This window comes from Amblyomma mixtum, chromosome 10 (genome assembly GCF_055824585.1).
Source record: "Amblyomma mixtum isolate Tamu chromosome 10, ASM5582458v1, whole genome shotgun sequence".
Taxonomy (NCBI): domain Eukaryota; kingdom Metazoa; phylum Arthropoda; class Arachnida; order Ixodida; family Ixodidae; genus Amblyomma; species Amblyomma mixtum.
The window spans coordinates 16,784,556-16,800,989 of record NC_143021.1 but is presented as its reverse complement, the minus strand read 5'-3'; the positions used below and the strand labels follow the sequence as shown (position 1 = coordinate 16,800,989).

The window sequence follows — 16,434 nt, the reverse complement described above, 5'->3', positions numbered from 1 at the left end:
CATTGCACCTCTGATAGCGCCATTGCGTTCTGCTCTTAAAGGTGAAGCCTAAGCGTCCTCCAAGTTTTTATCGCCTTGTATCTCCATCTGCCTCTGACTGCTGTTTTATGATTGTATCGTTCCACGTTTATTGCTTTGAGCTGCACACGGTATATTCTACTTGCCGCGGTGGTTTAGGGGCTGTAGCGTTCATCTGCTTGTGGTTTGGTTTGGTTTGGTTTATGGGGTTTAGCATCCCAAAGCGACTCAACTCAGGCTATGAGAGACTTCAGAGTAGAGGGCTTCGGATAATTTCAACCGCCTCAGTACTTGGGCCTCTAGCATTTCGTTTCCATTGAAATGCAACTGCCAAAATGCAACATTTTCATGAAGGTGAAATGCAGGAGATGCCCTTGTGCTGTCTGATGTGAATGCACGTCAGAAAAGCCCCAGGCGATTGAAATCGATCCGTGTCTCGTTAAAGCCCACATATCATACCATCAAGTCTATTCTCTGGTGCTTGCCAAAAGTCATGTATGTTCAGCAGAATTCAGCAGGTGAAGCAAGCACTGCTGTATTGTGTGTAGAAGTTTGCTATCTTTATTGCATGAACAAGTAAGACACAAATTTGCATGAGTTGTCTCATGCAAAAACCAGCATGCGCTTCATTCAAATCTTGGAAGAAAAGGTTATTGGTGTAAAGTTCTAGGAGCTCTGAACCTCTTACTTAGGAAGCAGTAACCATCCTCCTTCTTTGTGAAAAATTTTATTAGTAATAACTGCAGTGTGACATCAGCATTTTTGTTCATTAGATATGGTTTAAGAATACTAGATGCAGGAAGTAGTTTGAGTTGCTACAGCTGGCATTGTGGCCCACTTAGTGTAAAAAGCCGCAGAGGTCACAAAAGTACAATGACTGTGCGCTTTGGCTGCACTCAGCACTGCTGGAGGAGTTGTGCCGATTTCACCATCTTGAGTGTCGTTTACAAGGCAGGCTGTCTTCAGGCACTCCAGGGCTACCGCATCGCTGGAGCCGTTGACGTAGATGGTGCAGGATGCTGTACAGTGCTCCAGGACACAAAGTGGCCCTTGGTAATGCAGCTGAAGTGGGCTTGCAGTGGGATTCTGATGAACAGTTCTAGCTGTGGCTCTAGCCGAGCTATCGACAACCGAGTATCGGATTTCATGGGAGGCCGTATCAAGTGGTTTTTATACAGTGGGTCAGAAAACTGAATCAGACAGGCTGTCCTTGTCGTAGTGGGTCTGCAGTGCATCAGTAATGGCATTAGAGAAAAGTACGACCCATACTTAAGTAGACCTGTTTGCTGGAGGTGCATATTAGAGAAAGAAGAAGCACCAACACAAACTAGTGTGGGTGCTTGTTCATGTCACTGTCTTCCATTTGTTTGTGTTAGCACTTCTTCTTTCTGTAACCTTGCTTAGGTGTATTTGGTGTAGAACTGGGCCACAACCTGCTATATGAATGCACTATCGATGACTATTGTGTATGTATTCTAATGTTGTGAAACGATACAGTGTGATGTAGTAATTTTGTTGCTGGTGACGCCTTGTCTGCTGTATTTTTTTTTTTTTTGTCCTTTGGTGTTGTACAAATTAAGTACCCACCTGCGATGGTCTTGTTGTTCAAGACCGCAGTATTTATAAATAAATAAATAAATAAAATAAGCATAGCAGTGGGTGGCACAAAGTTAGGGGGCGAATGAGATTAGAGAGTTTGCGGGGGTAGGGTGGCCGCAGCTGGCACAGGAAAGGGTTAGTTGGACAGATATGGGAGGGGCCTTTGCCCTGCACTGGGCGTAGTCAGGCTGACGGTGATGATGAGGGTGATGACTGCACTTTTAGCTTGTTAATGCTTTGGCAGGGAAGTATGGGAGACTGAAGTAAGGTTTTAGAACGTAAACTTGGGTCACTGACCACGTCAAAAAGGGGGGGTTAGTTGACGTTTCGGAACCGCTACGGGTTCCTTGTTCACAATCTTGAACCACATCAAAAATAGGGGGGGTTAGTTGATGTTTCGGAACCGCTACGGGTTCCTTGTTCACAATCTTGAACCACGTCAAAAAGAGGGGGGGTTAGTTGATGTTTCGGAACTGCTACGGGTTCCTTGTTCACAATCTTGAATCAAGATTGTGAACCAGGAACCTGTAGCGGTTCTGAAATGTCAACTAACCCCCCCTTTTTGACGCGGTCAGTGACCCAAGTTCATATTCTACTATGCCACTACCTGACCAGGCGGGATTCCGTCAAACCCTGGATTACGTGATGTAAGGTTTTTTTTGTTGTTGCGGTGCCTTCTCGAGCAGTTTTGTTCTATGGGTGTCACAGAAACGGGGATGCAGCAGCCCAGCCTGACCGTGGTTGTTGTTGTTGTTGTTGTCCCCCTGTGTGCAGCACATAATCAAGTTCCACCGGACGGCCAAGGCCAACAAGAAGCAGGTGCTGGTGCCACGGGGCATGGTCAAGTCTTTGCTCTACCAAATTTTGGATGGAATCCACTACCTGCACTCCAACTGGGTCCTGCACAGGGATTTGGTACGCTGCTGCTGCTGCTGCTGCAACCTCCCGCTCCGTTCTCGCGTGACAGCAGCGCTGAGGGTCCCGTTCAACAGGCAACCTGGCATCGTAGTTGGCATTAGTGTGAAGGAAATTCGATTGGCTGAGAGGGTAGTGACAGCTCGCATTTGGCTGCGGAACTGAAAATTGATTAAAACATTAGATAAATTGTGACTACTGGGTCACAGCATGACTCAAACATCGGTATGACGTGTCACAATGTAAAGTAAATTAATTGTGCTGAAAAGAAACAGAACAGTTGCAACTACAGTGTTATGGGTACAGGCTTTGAAGAAACTGAACAGACGGAGCTACAATGTGTTTTGTTATGGGTACAGGCTTCTCGCTTTGAAAAGCACTGCCATTTTCTTGTGCTCGCTGTTTCTGTGCGTTGGTATGCCTGCCATGTGCTTTGCTGCTGCCTCTTTGCGCATTCACGATAAAGGACCAGACAGGGATGAGTTGCGCGAACTTTCACTATTTTAAGTTTGTGCAGTGAATGACATACATGAACGGTACGAGCCCAAGCATATTCAATGTGTGAGCCTATGAGGAACATGATCACCGCCATTTAAAAGGCTCCCTTCTGGCTTCAGTTCCACTTTATTTTATCAATTTCTTGATCCACCTTGAAGCGTGAATTAATGAAGTACCACTGTACGCATAATATGGTGGCATTTCTGTTGGTGTTGGAGCTGCAGTGAGTGCGAAGAGGTCAGAAAAATAGAGCAATCAGTTTGCATTCGGTCCGAAATTTCAGGTGCTTTATACATTGGGTCTGTAGGGCATGTCGCTGTGCCAGAAAAGGCTCCTAATAGCCAAGCATGTCCAGGTAATCTGGACGAATTTTTTTATCGCCGTGTGTAATTCAGACATTAGTAAATGCTGCGAATTCTGACTGACGCTGGTTTCCTCTGTAATTTGACCTTGGCCGTTGATCTTTTCTTGGAACCTGTGACTTGCAGTTCGAACAGCGGAAGAATTTCTTTCACGAGTGCTTGTTTAGAATTTAGTGACAGCGCTTTTTCTCCACTTTTATTATTCATGCATGCAGAGCGATTTCAGTTTGCGCTTTGCAGTTAGAACAGGATTTGTCTGTGCCCCTCAACACATGGATGTGTGCAGTGCCAGTGATTGAGATGAGTCGACTCTTGCGAACGAGATTTGTTGCTTTAATTGTTCGCCGTGGGAGGAGTGTTGCGTCTTCCTTGTGTGTGTTCCTTTGCTTAGCCTTTTTGGTCTGCTCCCGTTTCAGAAACCAGCCAACATACTTGTAATGGGTGAAGGTCCAGAGCGAGGCAGAGTGAAGATTGGTGAGTGACGGGGTCTGCGTGGGGCTGACGTGATACCACTGTGTGGGATCCAGTGTATGTTCTCTGTTTTCTTTCTTTAAGCCTTGCACCGTCAGTTTGCACAGCTGTAGCTTTGTTCATGCGTGTGGCACTAGTATTTCTACTTTTGATGCGCATACACTTAGGCATGCATGCAATATTTCCGTACATTTGGGGACTAAAGTCTTCGTACTGCATGCTCCGTAAGTGAAGCCGATATCTTCATTATTAGCCGCTGACTGGAGACCACGCTTGTGGAGGTAAAAGAACAGGATTTAACTTCAACCTCCACAAGTGTGGTGTCCATCCAGCGGCTTATTGTTTATGGAGAATGCAGTGCAGAGACTTTTTTGTCCCCGACTGCACGAAGAAAATGCATTGCGAAACTGAAGTAACAGTGTAAATGATTGTAAAAGAGGTGTTATGAAAAAATGACACAGTGTTTATGCTGTGCTGTGTAAAGTGCTAAACCAAGCACAAGCAAGTGCACCTTGCCTGCTGGTGTTTGCGAAACCTCATTGTGCTCCTTATGAGCTTGTCACGACATCACTGCACTGTCATATCCACAACACTTGATTCAAGCAGCGTACTACAGTGCCTGTACAAGCGTGTACGGAAACTCGTTCGCTCCTCACATTTTAAGGTATGGCGTTGACACCTGTGTACATGCTCGTTGGGGCAGAGAGTATCAGCGCGTATGCGCTTTACACCACTTCTCCCCTTCCACCGCAGTCCTTGCGATGCGGGTGTGGTGCTAAGCAAGCGCATTGCCCCCTCACCTGTTCGAACCTCCATCCTCCTCGCCCTCTCATTTGTCTTAATCTGCCTTGCAGTGTTTGCACTATTGCTGCATAAATCATTGATTTTGGGGAAAGCTCGCCCTCACTCTTGCGTTCACTCCATTCGCACTTCCCTAGCTCCAGTTTGAGCGCTCACAGTGACATCCTGTGGTGGCACTGCTAACTACGTGGTTGGGAGCACGCTTTGCTCCTTTGGGGAAAACACCCCATTAAAAGGAGACGCGTGTCTTGGAATGAACATTTTTATTAGCAGCGAAGAAGCACACACACACAGAGAAGGAACACGCAAAAAACACGGACAAAAGCAGCGTTCGTCCGTGTTTTTTGCGTGTTTCTTCTCTGTATGTGTGTGTTTCGTCGCTGCAGTATGAATCAAGAATGTTACCAACTTGCCCAAAAACGTGTTTTACTCAAGTATTTTTATTAGTATTAAAGATAATCGTAATGAAATTAGATGTGTTTATGAGTTTCTTCCTGTTTTCTCAACGTAATTAGTTTCAGTATATCTATATTAGTTCCCATATAATAGGAAAATAACAAGCCTAATTAGTTCTTTCTTACGAGTCGTTAAGACACATTCTTTCAACACTTTTTGGTTTCGATTGAAATGGGGCTGTAGCTATGCCAATTGTATTGTTGGTGAAATGCCTCATCATTTAAAAATGTTGAATTTTGTCCAAGCACCATGATTATGAAGTATAGTCAGGTTACATGATGATTCACAAAATTTGAGACATTTGACTCTGCCAAAAAAAAAAAAAACGCAGCTCCACAGTTCAGTTCTGTCTGAATTCAGCAGTATACGATTAATTGAAATTGCTCCTAAAAACATAATGAAAAATTACAGGATTGTAGTTAAGTCTGCTTAAAGGGACCCTGAAAAGCTCTTTGCCAAGGTTAGCAAAAGCCCACGAGTGATCGGTATTCCATCACATGTCGCCGCACCGCAAAAATTGTTAAGCGAACTCCATCAACACCGAAGATATCGCCGATTAAAAATGATGTTCCTCCTCTCCCCCACATACCACCCTCAACTCATACACGCGGGGCTCGCTCCGAAAAAAAAAAAAGAAAAGACGGGCCGATGCTCCGCCCATGCATACGTCAGGCAATGGCGCTCTGCTTGTTTACTTCCGGTGGTCGCAGACACATGTGCGAAAGTGAGTGCGATTCACTGCGGTGCGCTGTTGCGAACGGCGTCGCAACGTCCGATCGCAGCTCGTCGCCTGCGTGCAACTTGCTAGATGTCAACGACGAGCCGCGCGCGGCAGACGCAACGACGGGAAGCGGGAGCCAAAGCAAGAACGGAGAGCGGCAGCGTCGTGATGACGTACAGCGCGCTCCTCAGGGCGCTCGGGGCCGAGCCACACCGGGCCGGCCTGCCAGCCTTGACGCCGGCCGCCGGCGAGTGAAAAACGCGCTAGTATTGTTTGTTCACGTTTATAGCAAGCCCTGGTATAGATGCATGTAAAAAATGCATCACTTCTGATGGTCGTTGGCCAATACCGAGCTGATCATACAAGTGATGAATGCGATACTAGCAAATTTCATCCCATAGCCGCTTTGGCGCTGCTGCGGCGCTTCGCCTGCCGTCTGCTAGCTCCGTTGCTGAAGGCGTCGTGGAAATCGAATATATATTCTATTATGGGACGAGTTCGCAGTAAAGCGATGTGAAGAGTAGGCCTTTTGATAATAGCGCAAGCGACTTCCGAAGCGCCGTCAGCGATGCGAAACCATTAGGCCTAGCGACGACTAGGGCAGGCTGGGACCAGCGCGCAGTTCGTCGCCCGGCGTTGCCGCAGTCGGTGTCGTTGCCGAAAGATCCACTTTTTAACAGACATGTTGTCGTTGCTCGAATCTAGAAAGCATCATCTCTGGTAGAATGGCTGTTTTGTATTTCCTTGTGCGAATGTCAAGTACGCCGAGCATGCCGGCCGGCCGACCGGCCTGGATCAGGTCTGCCGGCGTCATAAAAAATGAGCTAAAGCGTGTTCTTGACGTAAATAATAAACCCTAGGCCAAGAAATGTGAAAAATGTGTCATTTTTGAGGATCGCTGACCAATACTGAGCTGCTGGTAAAGGTAACAACCGCGATACGAGCAAATTTCTGGCCACAACCGCCTTGCAGCTGCCGCTGGCCTGACGTTGGGGTCCGGCTCGCCTGGCACCCGCTCGCTTCACGGCTGAAGGCGTCGCGGAAAGTGACCATACTATTACTTTATTGTGAGATGATGCTGTTGACTGTAAAGCGATGTGTAGAGTAAGCCTTTTATTATAGCTCAGGCGACTTCCGAAGCGCCAGCCGCTGCCTCTTCGACGCGAAACGAGCTATAGGCCTAGCGACGACCACGACAGCCAGGCAGCAGCAGAGCTCGTCGCTCGGAGAGCCCGCGAGCTGTGCCGTTGCCGAAAGCTCCCAACATAAGCAGGCATGCTTTGTCGCTGCTCGAGTATAGCTGGCAGTCTTTCTGATGACGATCGGTGCCGCGCCGTCCAAGTTTTCGCACATCTGTCTCCTGATTGCTACTCGAACAGCATGGATCCGGAGCTCGAAGCGCGGCTGCGTGCAGCCACCACTGAGATGGGCTTCGAGCCTTTCAGTACACGCCATACCGAGACCCACAGGGCGACGACAGCAGCGATATATATAATTCTAGTACACTATAGCAGTGACTCGTCGGCGCAGCTAGGAAACTCGCAAAGGCGGGCGCCGAGATTTGACGAAAACACATGCTTTTGTGAGCAGACGGATTTCCTTCTTTACCGGAAGTACCACATTAATTTCAAGAAATGCGCTGGATTCTTACCTCTGTATACGTATGTTTTTAAAAAATAATAAGCAATCAATAAAATAATATTTCAAGGAGCATCAGTGCTCAGTTTCAAATGAAATGTTGCAAAAATTGCGCGTGACGTCAATTGGCAGAGCCAATGAGAAGGGTCGCCCAGTCCATGGCCAAGGCTGCCCAGTTTACGTCAAGTGGTAGGGGCGGGTAAAAACGCGCGGTGAGGTGTCGCCCTAATCGGCTGTGAGCGGCAAGTTTGAAAAATTGTTTGTAAATTATTGGTTCCACGCGCAGCTTTCTGAATCAGACTAGAATACTCGCAGAGACCACCTCTACAGAGTTGTTGCAATAAAATATGATTGAAGAAACCATTTCAGGGTCCCTTCAAGAGCAGAAATGTGAAGGCCTTTTCCTCTGCTCTCTTTCTCCCTCCATTTCTCTTAATTTTATTTTTAAATTTTATTTATTTATTTTTCGTTTTATTATTTTTTGCTTTTGTTTACTTTATTTCATTTCATATATGTTGCTTATCACCTGTTGCTTAATCGACTTTTACGTTTTATTTTAAATTACCATACAACTTATGATTGACAGTTAGTGCGGACAACTTCCGTCTACAGCTTCCGTCTCATGCCACTTCATGAGCCAAGAAAGGCTCACAATTTAAAACTTTCGTAAGGCTATTTATTCAAGTTGGCAAAAAAACACTAAGGTGAGAAAATCACATTTGAAGTGTGCGCGCCAGCCATTCAGAGGTCATTGTAGAGGCTTCAAAAGACAGAGGAATGTGGGCATTTCAAAAATATTTCACAGTAGTGAGTAATACCACCATGGCAGTGGGGAAGGGGCCCAGCTTTCAAATAAAACCAAGATGGCGGCCATCGGGGACATGGTCGTGGGAAGGGACGGGCGCGATGTCCTACCGCTCTCTGCTCCGAAATCGCCATTTCCAGGATTCATAGGCGCGAAATGCATAGATATTTTGCAGTTGGAGGTCGAACTTAGACCTTGTTACGTTTCTGGGCGATTCGACGAACGACGAGCAAGCGGCGACGCCAAAGGTTGTCTGGAATGCCTTCATTCCATCTCGGCAGCCGGGCAGGAAAGAGCGGCACAGTGCTCTGCCGTGGCGCTTATATTTATTTATTTATTTATTTACAAATATTGCTAATCCCAATTGGGATTGTGGCAGGAGGGCTTAGTAAGGTTAACAGAACGCGGTCAAGCATAATTGGAACATTCAACTGGTCAGCATGTTAAGAAAAACAAACGGTAAAACGAAAATACAACCGAGCTGTGACGAAAACAATCAAATAACGCATAAAATAAGGCTAATGTCGGTAGTATTATACAAAGAATAACAAAATGTTGAAACATTGCTAGTTGTTATAATACGCAGACAATAAGTAAACAGTAAATATTATAATCGTACACTGCAAAGGCATTAACACAGTATAGGTGTTTAGTTTAAGTAACACTGCATAGTTTGACAAAAAAAAACTTACACATAAAAAAAACAAATAACCATGGGTATAATAGTAAACAGAACGCAAGCAACCAGGAATGAATAACTAATAACATGACATACTCTCAACTGCAATATTAAATTTTGTCAATGATGAACAGTTAGTAATAGATGGATCAAGGCTGTTCCATTCTCGAATTGCTAGTGGGAAAAAGGAATTTTTAAAGCAGTTAGTATGGAAATGATACTCACTTAATGTATGCGAATGTTTATGACGCGTTGATCTTGCTTCGGAAAGGGAAATATATTTAGTAGTGTCGAGTTTTAGATGTCGATTTATTAGTTGAAACATGAGTTTTAGTCGTGCGACTTTTGCACGGGTCTGCAATGATTTTATTCCTTCAATTTTCATTAATTCAGTAGGCGAATCGGTTATTTTGTATTTGTTAAATATAAATCTGACTGCTTTTCTTTGAACGGCTTCAAGTTTGGTTATATCTTGATTAGTATAAGGAAACCAAACGACGTTAGCATATTCGAGAACAGATCTAACCAAAACATTGTAGGCTAAAAGCTTAGTTTGAAAAGGGGCTAATGTGAGGCGTCGTCTAAGAAAAAAGAGTCGTTTCAAAGCTGTTGAGGTGATTTTGTTCATGTGAGCGTTCCACCTGAGGTCATGGGTTATTAGTACGCCAAGATACTTATGATTAGTCACTACAGTAAGTGGTGTGCCATTTATAGTATACCGAAAGTCGGATTTATGTTTCTTTCTAGAAACTGTCATAACAGCAGATTTAGTAGCGTTGAGTGTCATCTGCCAGTCAGTGCACCATTTTGCTATAGAATGTAATGCGTTGTTAAGAGCTTCATGATCCTCTAATGTATTAATTTCGCGATAAATTACACAGTCATCGGCGAACAGTCGTATATTAACGTTGAGATTAGTCGTCAGATCATTTATAAAAATCAAGAAAAGAACAGGTGCCAAGACACAACCCTGAGGTACACCAGACACAACATTTACTACGTGGGAGGCTTGATGATTAATTTCTACAAATTGTGTTCTGCCTGATAAGTAGTTGCTAATCCAATTAACTATAGAGCCATGACCTAGAGTTGATTCTAGTTTATTAATTAGTTTAATGTGTGTAACCCGATCAAATGCCTTTGAAAAATCTAATAGTATTAGATCGGTTTGCTTTTGTCTGTCTATGCTGTGGGATAAGTTGTGGACTAATTCTAATAACTGTGTTACTGTCGAAAGGCCTTGGCGGAAGCCATGCTGAAATGGGGAGAGTATGGTTTCATTTTCAAGGAAGACGGTTATGTGTTTTAGTATGATGTGTTCGAGTAATAACCCGTGATATTAGCGTTTTTCATACGCGTCACGATGAACAAGCAATCAGCAATATGTTCAGCGCAACAGAGGCTGTTATCACCAGAAGAACGTAACAACACCTCCCCCTTTTAGGAGGGCGCCACATAAACTGAACAAGTTCTCCGCTGTTGTGCAAATAGCTGTGAAGAGCTACCCCACAGTCGCAAGTCGACAATAACGAAGTTCGTAAGTGCAACACACACTGCTGCTTCATATAACAGTCATGACAACAAGTTCGGCGCAGTTGAAATCCTGCTTCCGAGATCTGGTGGGCGGAGTCCACAGATGAAAGCACCAGCACAGCACAGCAGCACACCATTCCGAGGTCTGGCTGGAGGAGGGGGTTGTAGCACGAGGATGAAAGCACCCACACATCATTGTGACGGCCTCCGTGCCGTTGAAGAGATGTGGACTGCACTGGCCAGGCATCAAGGGTTGCCCCGACGGTGTCTTTTGGAACCTCTGGCCGAAGCCACCGGTGTCCCATTCTTGAAAGAGGCTGATGGCTGGGCAGACGGGGAAACAAACAACAACCAAGCCCCACAGAAGCCACCGAGGTGCCCAGGATGTCAATTCTGTTCACCGAAAATGCCTTTGTTTGCCTCATTAGACTGCCCAAAAGTCTTCCCAAATGCAACCAGATTTTTGCCCTAAAATAAAAATATTAGTAGCGAACATTTGAAAAGAGGAATAAGCATGAATGATTGCCTGATTGACAAGAACACTAGATGGCGTACTTATTCGTGCGCCCGCCTTAAGAAGTCTGCATTCGCATGAAGTTTACCTCTCTTATGCTTTACCACAAAAGCATATTCCTGGAGAGTTAAACTCCACCGGAGCAATCTGCCGTTCTTTTGAGACAGTTGCTGGAGCCATGTCAACGGTCGATGGTCAGTAATTAGAATAAATTCAGAGCCCAAAAGGTAACAGCGAAGTTTCTCGACAGCCCACACCAGGCAAGCGCATTCTTTTTCAATTGTGCTGTACGCTTGTTCCCTCGAAGTAAGCTTCCTGCTGACAAACAAAATGGGGTGTTCTTCCCCTTTGTCGTTTTCTTGGCTTAGTACCACGCCTATACCTCTTTCGCTAGCGGCAGCGGGCGACAGAGGCTGCTAACACCAGAAGAACGTAACAACCCTGAAACTTTTTAGGCAGGAACTTTAGAGTGTATCGATCCCGAATATGCCATTTTTGCGAAATAAAAATTTTAACATTTTTTTTTGGCGATTTCAAGGTCTGTGTCTCCCCGTAAGAGTGTTCACTCTAAAATCATGCATTGCAAAGACAAGCCACTTTGTGTTGTCGGTCACTGAGCACGGATCAGTATTCCTCCGCTCTGCTGCATCTCCTGCGGAAACTGTTGTCATGGCGCACTTGGCAGTCTCTGTAACAAATTACTCTCCTCAACTTGTAAAGAACGCTGTCACTGTGTTCTGGCCATAAGCTACAACCTCATCTACCTTCTAGTATTTTTCTGTGATGGACAGACATCAGGTGATGTGCTAAAGTGGATACAGAAGTACCGTATAAATGCGTGTAAGGGCCGCATTCGTGTACGGGCCGCTCCCTGTTTTCCCGAAGGAAATATCACCAGCTCCAGCCTTTTGTGGTTGTCAAAGGCCCAGGAGTTGTGGCTTTCGTGTGCTGCCGCATCATGTGTCGCAGTTTTAGTACGATGGGCACCACCCTGGGCACGGCTGGGAGTTTGCTCTCGAACGTGCCAAGGCGTGCAGCAGGGGAGGAAATTCGACGTGACCGAGAAGCGCGTCCGACCATGGTGCAGCTACAAGGATGCATTGAGGAACACAAGTTGCAAAAAGCACGCTTTCCGAGGCAAGCCATGGAGCCTCTGGTGTGGGAAAGGGGCACCCATCTCCATGTGGCTCATGCTGGCTGTGTTGTGTTTGATTAGCCAATTTTACGCGGAGCTACTCCCGTCAACTCGGGCTGTTCTTGCGGAAGTCAAGGGAGCTGTACGTCTTCCAATTGATACACGCCGCCGTGCCAGTTCCGGCATATGCGAACCGCGGGTAGCGCGGGCGCAGACACAATGGCAGGTACAGACCTGGGTGCCGCGCTCGCGTTCGCTGTCGTGTGCTTTTTTTTTTACACCTGTCCATAGAGTCGGGGCTTCGGCCGTGTGCATGCTGCAGCAACATTTTGGAGGGGGTAGCCTGGACCAAACCACTTGAAGCAAGCATTCCAGAAACATTATTTGCTTTAGCCAAATACTTTGAGATTTCACATGCCAGACATTTGAATTGAATCGAATATCGAACCCTTTAATTCGAAGTTATCGAATATTTGCACAGACCTATGCGGTATGCAAAAAAGTATGAAGCCTCAGCTCTTGATGAGGGCAGGTTTCGAAACGCCTGCTGTGCAAGCAGAAGTGACTGATTGTGTGTGACCCTGTGCTGTGGTGGTGGTGCTGTGCGCAGCGGACATGGGCTTTGCGCGGCTATTCAACTCTCCGCTGAAGCCCCTGGCCGACCTGGACCCCGTAGTGGTGACCTTCTGGTATCGGGCACCAGAGCTGCTGCTGGGGGCACGGCACTACACCAAGGCCATCGGTGAGCATGGGGGGGCACGCTACTTTCTTCTTTTCCAGTTGCTTAGTATAGTTTATTATAGCCTCAAGGCATTCATGTGCTGTACGTATGAATGCAATACAAAGATGAAAAGCACGGAAACATTTGTACATTTATAGCTCCAAAAGCAGTATACATATTATACGAGGGCAGTACACCCGGCCAAATCTTAAAGATTTGGCTCGGGTGTTGGTTCGCTGAATGCACCTTGTAAAAAAAAAAAGAAAGGTTCTTTTCTTATACATCGCTGGCATATTCATGCTGTAATTTGACGTGTGAGATGGCATTTCGTGGTTTTTTTTTGTTCATATAATGTTTGAGTGGAGTGCTTGCGTGTTTAGATCAAAGTTATCAGAAATATTCATCGTCTGCCACTACGAAGAGCTGAAACAAGCGGCATACGCAGCAATAGTTTTGGTCCATATGGCCTCATCCTCTGGGTAAACTACCACTCCTTTCATGGCGGACAAGCCGTTTACCTATAGTAAGCGCAAATGCGCCACCAGAACCATTGCTGCGTATTCCGCTTGTTTCGGCTCTTCGTAGTGGCAGACGATGATTATTTCTGATAACTTTGATCTAAACACGCATGTACCCCTCTCAAACATCATATGAACAAAAAGGAACCACGAAATGCCATCTCATGCGTCAAATTACAGCATGAATATGCCAGCGGTGTAGCCGAAAAGTACCTTTTTACAAGGTGCATTCAGCGATGCAACGCCTGAGCCAGTTAAAGATTTGGCGGGGTGTACAGTCAAGCCTGCTTGTAACAAGTGTGACTATCAGGTGCCTTTTGTTCGTTATAGCCGGATGTTTGCTGCTGGCCATAATACGTAGGTGACAGCCGCGCAGGACAGACTTCTGTGGTGCGCTATCTACGTGGTGTCTGCGAGTCGTCATCGGCATAAATCTTTACTCCGATTGGCATGTTTTTGCGACACTGCCCGTTTCTGCTTTAGTTAGGAAACAGTGCGAGCTTAGCATGAATTGTGATAAATGTGATTTGCATCGTGCGTTTAGGCCTATTGCATTTGGATGTCATAATGCTTCTACCTGCTAGAAAATGCTCCAGCCTCTGCCCTCTTTGACTGGTTGTCTGTTCATGGCGGTATATAGGAAACATTTGCAATAAATTGTGGTTGAGCTCGTGGTTATATTGTTGGACCTTGTTTGTGAAAAGTGTCGGCATGCAAAGAGAAATTAGATTCTAATCTTTAGAATTTAGCTATAGTAAGAACATACCTCCTGTAACCTGTAATACTTGTGGGCAGTGCTTAATTCATTACTGTGCTTGAAACAATACCACGTGAAATCAAAATGGCTGACAACTTGTTATTTTCCTTGAAACGTTTTGAAAGTTGAGAATGTGATTTATTGATTGGTCTTGAGTCGCGGCTCTTACGTGATCATTGCCATTACCTTGTTAGTTCAACTAAGCCACTCTCTTGTTCTCTCCTTTTCATCGATCCTGTTTAACAGAGTTTCAAAAAATGAAATAAAGATTTAACTGCGCGAAAGAGTTAGGACACAAACGAGACACATTCACGACACTTAGAAGTGCAGACTGACAACTTGAATGTGTCTCCCTTGCGTCCTAACCCTTTTGCGCAGTTAAATCTTTATTTCAGAAATGAACCAACTAGCCCGGCAAATCCTTTCGTAGAGTTTCAAATCCATTTATTCTGTTGCCAATAAGAACAAGTAAGTAGTGGGCTTATATTAATCTCTGCTGTTGGCCCAGCCGTTTTTATGAAGATTCACTTTGAGTAATAAATCACAAAGCGCACTACATTGGCACCAGTGTAGTGCGCTGTCGTCTGCTCTCTGATGATGTCATCTGTATGGCATGCGTCACTTGCCAGAGGTAGCGCCAGAGTAGCGTGCGTTTTATGCGTGCTGGCAGTTTGCTTGAGCCGAGAATCTTCTAGGTGGCAGAACACTGTGTTCACCACCTAAGTCGAAACCTGGGGCCACTTCTGTTCAGCACTGCGCGTTCTGTATGCAGTTGCCTACGGTTCAAGTACTGCAGCAGCTGCAGTACTCAAAAATCGCATTGCTGAGAAGCGTAATCGTCTGCAAATTTTTTTTTAGTTTTTGGCGAAAATGACTGTTGTTGTCAGCTTAAAACGTGCTGAAGGCACAATACATGTCATTCATGGACATCTGCCGCCCTCTGGTGTTGAAAACTGCAACCAATACAGTCACCAACCGTAACTTGTCTTTGGAGGTAGGAGCTGGGCCAGACGAGTGTGACTTGTCTTTAGTGATATCGGTACTATCTCTCGTCATGTGTGCGGCTACGCGTTGGTGGTGAAGAGATGCCCGAGAGTTTTGCTCAGCCAATCGTGGCCAGCTTGAGCAGGGCGGAGTTCTTCCCTTCTCTCCCGCAGACATCTGGGCCATTGGGTGCATCTTTGCTGAGCTGCTGACCTCGGAGCCCATCTTCCACTGCCGCCAGGAGGACATCAAGACCAGCAACCCCTACCACCACGACCAGCTGGACCGCATCTTCAATGTCATGGGCTTCCCGCACGGTGGGGACTCCGATTACTCTACCCTTCTCGCCTCAGTGTGTTTTCTGTTGTGTGCTTGACAGCGTGCATTCTTTGCAACATAAGAACTTTGCTGACCAGACTGCCTGGAAAGAAATACCGGGTGTTTCAGCAAACTTTTTAAAAATTTTTCAAAAGTAGCCTTTTTGGGGTAAAAGTATGACTTTTGCAGCATAGTATTACCAGTGTTGGCGGACACCAGAAATCTGATGAATCGTCTTAAATAGTTAGCTGGTTAACTAATTTTTTATAATTAACTTTTTAACTAATTGTCTTAGGCGCCTCGTTGCATTTAGAGATTTGAAGCCAGTCGTTAGTAATAGCCACACCAGTTTTTTAGAATTTCGAAAACGCGATTACCCTTGGCGCTGTGGCTCGACAAAATTTGGCTTTTTCGACTAGTTACGAGCACTGGAGGAGTTGCTTTGCCTGCATGCTCTCGAAAACGCATGTATTTTCGCACGATGCAGCCAGGTTTGCTATCCAGAGTGGCGAGGGTAATCGCGTTTTCGAAATTCTAGGAACTGATATGGCTATTACTAACAACCGGCTACAAATCTCTAAATGCAACTAGGCGCCTAGCACTACTAGTTAAAAAGTTGAAAATTAGTTAACCAGCTGACTAAAGATGATTCACCAGTTTTCTGGTTTTTGCCAACACTGGTAATACTATGCCGCAAAAGCCATGTTTTTACCCCAAAAAGCCCACTTTTGAAAATTTTTGCAAGTGCTGAAACACCCGGTATGCATGCAGGTCTGCAGTTTGTCTGCCATCTGGAGCACACATGCGTGATATGTTGCCTGGGTTTTTTTCTGTGTTACAATTAATGACGGTCAAATAAAAGACCCTCGATATGCTCTTCCACTAAGTGGACAGGAGCCGACTTGACTGCACTCAACGCCAAGCTCATCCCAATTCCAATGCCATATAGACTGATCACATGTGGTCAACAGACTGAGTATGCATGCATCTT

The 16,434-nt window shown here is 45.6% G+C and overlaps 1 protein-coding gene across 3 annotated transcripts in view; it reads left to right on the top strand.

The window, feature by feature from the left end:
* LOC149325216 (cyclin-dependent kinase 8-like) overlaps positions 1-16,434 on the top strand; it is a 73,315-nt gene that overhangs the window by 21,433 nt on the left and 35,448 nt on the right. For all 3 annotated transcript variants that reach the window (XM_089562766.1, XM_089562765.1, XM_089562764.1), the window contains 4 exons: positions 2,392-2,532; positions 3,809-3,866; positions 12,756-12,887; positions 15,299-15,442. In XM_089562766.1, the coding sequence (XP_089418892.1) occupies positions 2,392-2,532; positions 3,809-3,866; positions 12,756-12,887; positions 15,299-15,442 (475 nt within the window). The remainder of the gene's footprint in view (positions 1-2,391; positions 2,533-3,808; positions 3,867-12,755; positions 12,888-15,298; positions 15,443-16,434) is intronic.